The 10,212-nt window shown below is 32.6% G+C and overlaps 1 protein-coding gene across 1 annotated transcript; it reads right to left on the bottom strand.

The window, feature by feature from the left end:
• Positions 1 to 7,614: 7,614 nt before the first annotated feature.
• Positions 7,615 to 9,390, bottom strand: LOC145010524 (uncharacterized). The gene is made up of 7 exons (XM_078969054.1): positions 9,225 to 9,390; positions 9,079 to 9,173; positions 8,581 to 8,734; positions 8,456 to 8,494; positions 8,302 to 8,368; positions 8,023 to 8,236; positions 7,615 to 7,941 (listed from the first exon to the last, which is right to left on the bottom strand). The coding sequence occupies exons 1-7, from the start codon at positions 9,388 to 9,390 to the stop codon at positions 7,615 to 7,617; spliced, it is 1,062 nt and encodes a 353-aa protein (XP_078825180.1).
• Between the last annotated feature and the right edge of the window lie 822 nt (positions 9,391 to 10,212).

The following is a 10,212-nucleotide window of genomic DNA, read 5'->3' as shown; positions in this document are numbered from 1 at the left end:
CTGATACCACTGATCGGTTTTGTATACTACAACATCCTATGGTGCACATACAACCCTAAATACATTGGATCTATGTTTTCACAAATTATACATGCAAATGGTTTCCAAGGCATTGAACCTATAACTAGCATGCATTTGACATAAACCATATAATATACTAGTTAGGGTAACATACATTTTATGTAGCTTGAAGTCTTGATGTATTTGGCCTTAAGAGCTTAGCCCGAAAAGTGTTGAAGACTCAAATGAAGTCACAACACATCATGGACAAAGGATGAAACTTGAGAGAGAATTCATACACACCAAAACCATCCATATCCTCCAACAATACATTAGTTGTGATTTTGGCTATGAAGTAACATATTTATATGTGGAATTCCAAAGGTCATGGGTTAACCAAAACCCATAGTCATGGGTGTTATGATTCATGGTTCATGTGACCCAACTCTTTATGTATCCATACATAAACTTGGTCCAACATGGATCATAAGCCCAACACATATAAATATAACTAATTACCATAATTAGTTCCTATAGATTTAATTAGTCTCTTTAGGTCACCAAATTAATTATTGATCAATACTATTTAAAACATATGATTTCATATTAATATATTATAACTTATAATATATTAATAAATCAAAAATAACCTCTTCTCTCAAAAGTCCATCCTAACAAATTGTCATGATGATATGCAACGCAAATGGACCATGTTACTCTCGGGTCGAGTACATACCAGTAATAGTTATAGGCTTAGACATCTAATCCAACAAAAGTCGGTTATCATTCCACAGCTAAGGCTCGAAAGTACCTACAACATGGATGCACATGGTACTGGACATTGGTTGTGGATAGTGGATCTGTTCAACATCAGTTAGCTATCAATGAGGTACCCATAGTCAAGGAGTTTCCATATATGATTTATGATGACTTGTTGACTACTCATCTTAAATGGTAAGTCGAGTTTCAGATTAATATTAATCCTAGTGCAACGTCGATTACTAGGGAACCTTATTGGTTTGAGTCTCCTGAGAGGTAGGACTTTTCCACTAATTTGTATAAGTTATCGGAATTGAGATTTATTCATCCTAATAATTCCCCATAGGGAGCTCCGATAGTTTTGGTCCGTAAGAAGGGCATGTCCCTCCTTATGTGCATTGATTATTGATACCTAAAAAAAATTTACCATCAAGAACAAGTATCATTTAACCAGAATCAATTACTTATTTGATCAGTTGCATCTGTAAGGAGCATCTTGGTTATCCAAGATTGGTCTATGCTATGGGTATCACCAGATGCGAGTTAGAGAAGAGGATGTATCTAGGATTGCGTTTCGCACTCATTATGAGCATTATAAGTTTGTATTAGTCCCATTTGGTCTGAAGAACTTCCTTGCATCATTTATGGATTTCATAAACAAAGTAGATTGATTAGTGATAGTGTTAATAAACAATATTTTGATTTATTCAAAGACTTGCAAGGAACATAAGGGACATTTGAGGGAATTAATGGAGACCATGAGGTGTGGTAAGTTGTATGATAATTTTAAGAAGTGTAATTTCTAGTTACGGTAAGTTTGTTTCCTTGGTTGTCTTATCAATTAGCAAGGGATTTTGGTTGATCTAGCTAATGTGGAGGCCATATTAAGTTGGGAGGTTCCGAAAACTACCGTTGAGATGAGCAGTTTTCTCCGATTAGCTGGATATTATAGACGATTCATCCAAGATTTCTCAAATATCACGGTTTCTTTGTCATCTTATCAATCACTAAGGGATTTTGTTTGATCCAACCAATGTGAACCATGGAGGCCGTATTGAGTTAGTAGGTTCTGAAAACTGCCACTGAGATCAACATTTTTCTCGGATTAATTGGATATTACAGACGATTCATCCATGATTTCTCATAGATCGCAATTCCTTTGAAAAATTGATAAAGAAGGGTATCCCTTTCAAGTGGGGATGATCAATAGCAAGCTTTTGAGAATTTGAGGCAACAACTATGCGAAGCTTTGGTATTGGCATTACCGGGTAGGTTGGATGATATGATAGTTTATTATGATGCTTCATTACTTGGTTTGGAGGCAGTGATTATGTAGAAGGGCAAGGTTGTTGTGTATGCATTGGGGCAGTTGAAGTCTCATGATAGTAGATACCCGATCTATAATTTAGAACTTTGAGTCGTTATGTTTTCCCTAAAGATTTAGAACTATATTTTTGGAATGAAGTGCATGGTATTTACCGATCATAAGAGTCTGAAATATTTTATAGTCAACAAGAGTTAAATATGGGACGACGACAGTGGCTTAATGTACTGAAGGAGTATGACCTAATACTTTACCATCTTGATAAAGCAAATGTTGTTGCAGATGCAGTGAGACGCAAGAAATAGGGTACACCGGTGCATGTTACTTGTTTGAGGATGATGCTTGGTGCCTCTCTCTTTGATATGATCAGACAGGCTCATGGTAAGGCACTTGTGATGGAAAATTCAGTTCGGGAAAAGATTAGGGGGTAGATTCACAGTTTAGTTAATGATAGTCGAGGACTACTCACTTGTTATGTTCGGATTTAGGTACTGTTCATGGGAACACTGATGGATTTTATATGTTACAAAATAAGTATTTTTTGGCGGAAAAACATAAACTATAAGCTCTCATGCACCCTAAGGGATCTATGTTCTCACTATGATTTGCAAACAACTATTGAATCTCAAGAAGCCTATAAGTACATTACTATTTTCGAAATTATCAAAGGGCTATAGAAATTATATACCTTTTGTCTATTATAGTAAATAAACAATGATTCCTTCTTGATCTAGCATTAGAAAGCAAGCACCAAACATCTTGTGCCTCTAATGGTTCACACCCAAACCCTAGCAAGTTGGAGGCTAAAGAGGAGAGAGGAAGAGATGAAGGATTCTTGTTTCTATCTCTTATAGAAGGGATGAATGAAATTGTGAACCCTTAAGAGGGTTTATATAGGTGACTAGAGGATCTAGGATAAGATAGGTTTCCTTGGATAAGCCTTCTCCCTTTTTCTTTCCCCCTAAGGCATCCAAGTTTCCTTAGAGCCTAAGAAAAACTCTAAAAACCCTTTAGATACTGCATAACCATCTAGAATCCCCCCCCCCCCCCCCCCTTAAGGGAGGTTCTAGAATTGGTCAATGTTCAACTTTTGAACATTGTCACCTTTAGTTCTTCCACTTTTAATTAATCCAATTAATCCCAAAATTAATTCCAATTAATTTCTGAATAATTTTTAATTAAACAATACTGCTTCGAATTAATATATTATTCTCAAAATATATTAATAAATTATTTATTTTAAACTATAATTAATTTATTAATCATATAATAAATTAATAAATCAGTCTCTCTCTCCAAAAAGCAATGCAGGCAATTACTAGGTTTTAAGGCAATCCAACAGGAGTTTACTAAAAATTCAAGATCATACTAATTTAGTAATTGGCTTAGACACCTAATCCAACAAACGCATTGCGAATACTTATGGATGAAGCTCATAAGTCGAAATTTTCTATACAACCTAGTGCCACCAAGACATACGGGGACTTGAGAGACCATTATTGGTGGCCAACAATGAAGATGGGTGCTACCAAATGCCTAGAGAAGTGTTCGGCTTGCTTGAAATTCAAGAGATGTCGCATGTAAGTTAGAGTCTCTTGAGATTCAAGTTTGGAAATGGGAACACATCACAATGAATTTTATTACGAAGCTACCCAAGACCCCTAAACATGTCGTCATAGTAAACCCATAGAAAATTGTAGTGCCACCCTCTTGCCATCAGAAAACCACTAAATCTCTAGCAACACTAATGATATCAACCAACGTTATAACTTAAAAGGCCAGGCACTATACATGGATATAACTTGATCGAAGAGGGTTTCTATAAGTCATAACTTAATGTTGTAGAGTCGTAGAAGGAGCACAATGAAGCAAACGTTGTAAGCCACATCGTCGGAGCTAGTTTTCATAGTAAGGTGTCTCCAGAAAACGTGAGAGACAAAGTGTCGAAAGGAGAGACAAAGAGAGACCAAGCAAAAATCTATCATCAGAGTTGCTGTTATTTGCAGACGAACTTCGACAACTACTCCGGTGATCACTCTGGTGTTAGTATGACAATGAAGGTGAGGAGATAAAAAGATAGATAGTATAATGTGTTAATGATAAGGGTTGAATAGGTGGGGTAGGGAGTGGATGGTTTTTTCTTCTTTTTTTTAAATAAAACAAAAAAAGGAAAAGTAAGTGCCAAGGGCAAATATGTCATTTTAAATATATTCTTAAAATATTTTTGACCAAAACCACAACAAAAAAAAAAGTTTTTTTGGATCAATATTTGGAGCGTAGCGATAATTTCGACTAACTATTTTTGCAATTTTTTCTATAATGTCCATTATATTAACAGTCATAAAATAGTACAGAGAAACAAATTCCAGGTGATAAAATTATAATTCACTTATGCCAAAAGTGCACTTTTGACTTTTAAGAGTTTCAAAACCACATTTTTGTATATTTGATGCATATGTGATAGAGAATTATAAGATTTTTCAGTATATGAAATGTTCTATTTTGATATAACTTCGTACATCTACCTTGGAGAACAAAACTACCTGGATAAGTATAAATAGGATCAATATTAAAATTGAAATTTAATTTAATGTATTGTTAAACATCAAATACGACATTGTAGAATACAATGCACATACATATTACTCATATACCCATACATTTCACTTTAGATTTCAAAATATCATGGCAGAAAGTTTTATGACCTGCTCTCTATTTTTGTAAATTGCAAGATACTTTATTTTTGCATTTTTAGTGTGGTAACATATAGAATTTTAGCATCAGATTAAAAAGTAAAAAATATTACAATGAAAACTGATATTTGAAAAAAATTATGAAACAACTCAACCTTGAAGGGTTAACGTAATACAAATTCTTTAACAAAAGAATGATCAATAGAGGTGCAAGGGATATAATAGTCAAAGTAAATACATATACATGTTACATGTTACATTAACAAAGTTCAAGGGTCGTTGAACCATTTTGTAGCCAATAAATCACACATATTAAGATGAATAGTCATAAACCAAGCATTCTCTTTGCCTTGTATTAATGTAACCAATGTATAAAGTTAACTAAGACTTACATAAATCTGTCAATGTTTATAGCAAGGAGATATAGGGTTATAAATAATAAATAATAATTATATTTATAAGGATGGAAAGTATTGAGTAAAAAACTTTACTTGTGCTTATGCAATCTTATGCTCACCTTTTCAACCAGAGACCCAAATAAGGTACTCCACAAAACCCTTTTGCCCCTACAAAGCATGAGCTTATATGTACAATAGACTAAGTAACACTTAATCAATTACCATAGAAAAGGGTTTTGTTCTTACCACAACAACAAAACAATATCTAAGAGATTCCTCTTCCAACTTCCCAAAATAATAACTTCTATGAGATAGAAACATGTGCAAAATAACACATACATCTGGATTCATACTCATTTCAAGGAGTGCCTCATTTTAGAGGAGTTTGGTGACGAATATCTCAGCCAACAATGTCTACACCTTGTTTTCTTTCTTGGGCATTTGTACAAACACTTTATGTGCACTTTTCATGAGCATGTGAAGAACTTATACACCCGAATATCCAGCACCATTTTCGTTAAGTCCCTCCTTAGAGCACCTCCATCCCACTCCCATTCTCCATTTTTCCCCATTTTCTCCCCCATTATTCTCCAACCCTCCCCCATTTATTCCCCCATTTTGGGGGATATGAATAGTATTGCACCAAATATGGTGGTATACTATTCATTTCTCCCAAAATGAGGATGAACTTTGCGTTGTCAGTTTTAGTCACTTTGTTTATATATTTATACATTTCTAGTTCGTTTTTACCTACTAATTATAAATTAAATATAATATTTAATAATTATAATATTTTGTTACATATTTAATTATATTAATTAATTATAAATATAAAATTTGTTTTTTTCATCAAATTCATATAAAAAATTAAATACATATTGAAATTTAATAAAATGAGAATGTATTTTAAAAGTTCTTATAATTAAAATATATATTACAAACACGATAACATATGCTATTAAACATATAATTAACCTATATATTACAATAATAATCTAATAAAAAATACAAATTATATATTTGTTAAAACTAAATTAGAAGAGGGGTGTGTTTGACAATATATGTAAGTTGGAATAATAGAATATACTTGGAATATATTTTTTGGGGTTAAAAATAGGGGAAAAATTGAGTAGGGTTGGAGATAAAACACTATTTACCCCATTTTTTACTTCATTTCTCAGGGAAAAAATGGGGGTGGGTTGGAGATAATCTTAGCAACCTCTCTATTCCATCCAAGTACACTCATTTTGGGGATAAATTATGAAGACAACAGAGAGAATGGTAAAGAAAGAATATAAATTCATTTTATGAATCTGATTTTTGAAGAAGATATCCATGGCTAAGATCAATTTGAGTGGGAGGAAGACAGACAGAACCTAGAATTAGGAACCAATGAGTTTACACATACACAAATCAATAAAACAAATTAACAACAATCGAATCAAAATGAAACAAAGATAACCAAATAACTCACATTGTACCCATGCCTTTGGGGTTATAATTTAGAAAAGATAGAATGCAAAAGATGTTTGGTAAAACAATTTTAAAAGTTTCTTTTTTATTTTTTATATAAGAAAAAATTATTTTTTTTAAAAACTCAGGAAATGCTGTCTTTTTGTAACTTTGTAACTTTTGCCAAAAGGACTTTTGGCTCCCAAAAAGATAAGTCAAACACCCCTTTAAAGTTTTTTTTTCCTTCTAACGGGAATATAAAACTTCAATTTTTTTTTTCGAATTCGGGAACAAGGAATAATGAATATTTTTCTTCCCTTATATTTCTTTCTGTTAAAATTTTCCTTCGGTTTCTTTTATTGAATTTACAAAAAAAAACTCGAGAGACGTTAGACTTAATTTGTTAGGTGGTCTTTGAGACATATAAGTAATAAATGTAATATTCTGCACATCTTAAAAAATATTACTATAGCAAAATAATATTACATCACATACATGACTTTATAACAAGGAGAAAATAAACATTTTAGATCGGTGGCAGTGGATGTGGTAGAGACCACACCTTAGGTGCCACCTAGGCCGGAACATTGCCTCCACCGTGCAGTGGCAAGTCTAGAACTTAAAACCACTTGGTTCACTATTCAAATTAAATAGACAAAAAAATATTAAAAAAAAATCTATTGCGGGTTCAGATCGGGTTAAGTTATATAAGTAATAGAAAAAATATTTAAAGTTATTACAATTGTACTCGACAAGGTCTTATAGCTTGATACAATTTCACAATCGTGTCATTACTAATACTTCCTAAAACATTTTTTTCAATATATGACCCCAAACTATCACTTAAAAATTGATCACCCATTTTGTTGCGTACATCAATCTTTACTAACTTCATTGCTGAAAATGCGTTTTCCACACTCGTTGTTGCAACGTGTAAGATCAATGCAAGTTTCAAGAGAATATAAACCTTAGGGTATATTATATGCTTTTATACTTCGACCATCTTTCTGGCAAGTTCTCCAATGTTTTTCAATTGATTAAATCTTTCATCTTCTCGCACATCCTTAATGTAATTTTTAAGTTCAACTTCAAGAATTTGAAGATCATATTCTGTGCGAAACTCTTCCTGGTAAAGTGTAGCCATTTCCATTAGTTTATCCAAATCAAATGCTTTGAAAGACTCACGTGGGCACAAACAAGCTATGCAAAGAAGTAATTTCGTGTTGGCTTCATTAAAGCGATGATTAAGCTCTTGAAGTTGCATGTCAATCACTGCCTTAAATACATCAACATGATAGTGGTGCAAGTTATTAACCTGAAAATAAAAAGAATCTTTAATATTCAAATGACAAAACACAATAAATAAATCAAGTTTGTAATATCAAACGTTACTAACTTGTGAACCTCTTCGACGACTGAATCCATCATAATATTTATCTTCCATATCCACGATTCTAACATTATGTTTATCACCAAATAAAGTAACATTCCCTAAAAGTGTTTCCCATCCTAAATTTCTAATTTCTTGAATTGCTTTTTTAGAGCTGCTTACTTGATTCATGGCGTTACGATATTTTGATCTTTTCTTTGTAATTTTGTATTCAAATGATCTGTGACTCCCAAGACATCAACCATCAAGTGTAGACAAAACACAAAATCAAAGGACTTTAATAACCTTAAGATGCGAATTGCTTCAGCTTTACGATCACGATCACTATTATCTTTACCAAGGTCTTCAAGTACTTCACAAATGGAAGAATATATGTTCTTGATATTCAATAGAGATGAAAAATGAGAACCCTATCGAGCATCATATGGTCGTTTGATACCTACTTCTTGATTCAAACCGGTACCACTCTCAAGTTCACCTAAAATTTACCATATAAATAAATAATTAACATAACATAAATACAAAGTATTTTAACAATAAATTTAGTACAATTATAAAGCAAACCTTCAACTAATGCTTCCATAACTTTATCTGCTTGTTTTTTTCTTAAAATATCTCGTCTCTTGTAAGAAGATCCAATAATGTTTAACAGCCGAGAAACCGCATCAAAGAAATCATTAACCTTCGTGTGATTTTTTGCAACAAACACTAGGGCTAACTGTAATTGGTGAGAAAAACAATGAATAAAGTATGCAAATTTTGTTTCATTCATAATTAAAGTTTTCAATCCATTAAATGCACGACTCATGTTACTAGCACCATCATACCATTAAATGCTAGTATGACTCAAATTCCACTTTGAGAGCATATCATAAATGGTAGCCTTTAGTGTCAAAGCTAAAGTGTCACTAACATGTCTAAGGCCAACAAACCTTTCTACAACTTCCCCCCTTTTTATTTACAAACCTCAATACTAATGCCAATTGTTCTTTATAAGAAACATCATGTGACTCGTCTACTAGAATTGCAAAAAAAATCTTTTCCAAGATCTTCCATAATAACATTCATAGCTGCATTTGAACATGCCCGCATATCTTGTTGGATATCACTGCATTCCAAATGTGTATTTTTTGGAGCATTCTTTAACACAACACGATCTACCACATCACATCGATCAGCTAACTATTGTAAAAGTTCAAGAAAGTTACCTTTATTATCTAAGTCGTCCTTCTCGTCATGAGCACAAAATGCTAATCCTTGACGCAATAGGAATCTAACACAATCAATTGAAGCATTCAAACGGGTACGATATTCTTTTTCTTGTAAAGTGGTTTGTTTCTCAAAAGTATATGTTATGGATTGCCTTTGGTTCATTAAATTTTGACACTTTTGGACAACAATATTATGTGGAGTTCCAGCTTTAGGATCATCTAGTCACGATTTCCTATTCCAAGCTTTGAATCTGGATTTCACAAAATGATCTGATCCACCTTGGTTTGGTATATCGGATTGGAATAGATAACAACATAAGCAAAAGGCAGCGTTCTCTTTTATACTATATTCTAACCAGTATTTGTTGTCATCAAACCAAGATATATTGAATCTTCGTTCTTTACCTCCAAAAGCACGTTGTGGAAACTTGTAGTTTTGAGGTTAGAAATGACATTTTTGCAAGTATGCCCTTCTAATCTCATCTCTTTGATTCACATGATAGCATTCCATACCCGGTCGTTCTCCCGGATCAACAAGTAGTGAACTTAAATCAACTCTCATATGCTTATGTTGCTCATTATCGTCTTCAACTGTTTTTTTATCATTCTTTTGAAAAAACTTGAATAAAGACATCCTTGATTTTAATTTCTAAAAGAAACAACGATCAAATAATCAAAAAATTAACAACAATCAAATAATCATATCACATTAAAAGTATGAAACTATATATATTAAAAAAAGAGTAAACCTAAATTATATGCAATTGAAAAGCCAAACAAATAAAAATTAATGGTTTTAGATGAAAAAGATATTTCCTATTTTACTGTCTAAAAAAAGATGAATATTACCTATTGTATTGTGTGGCTACCTAGGATTCCCCAAAATCTCAATCCCTCCTTCAATGAAAAAAACCTTTCTGCGAATGTAATGACGCCATTGACTCACACTTTTTTTGTTTTATTTTAATTTGTATTAGATTATGTA

The sequence above is a fragment of the Lactuca saligna genome, chromosome 8 (genome assembly GCF_052625555.1).
Source record: "Lactuca saligna cultivar CGN05327 chromosome 8, ASM5262555v1, whole genome shotgun sequence".
In the NCBI taxonomy this organism is placed as follows: Eukaryota; Viridiplantae; Streptophyta; class Magnoliopsida; order Asterales; family Asteraceae; genus Lactuca; species Lactuca saligna.
Note: the sequence above shows the minus strand (reverse complement) of the source record. Positions and strands in the feature narration are given on the sequence as shown.

Coding starts and splice junctions, on each gene's coding strand:
- LOC145010524 (XM_078969054.1), bottom strand. CDS start 9,390: ATGAACCAAAGGCAATCCATAACATATACTTTTGAGAAACAAACCACT. Junction 8,735..9,078: donor GTTCAAATGCAGCTATGAAT/GTTATTATGGAA, acceptor CACCAATTACAG/TTAGCCCTAGTGTTTGTTGC. Junction 7,942..8,022: donor GTCGTCGAAGAGGTTCACAA/GTTAGTAACGTT, acceptor TTTTATTTTCAG/GTTAATAACTTGCACCACTA.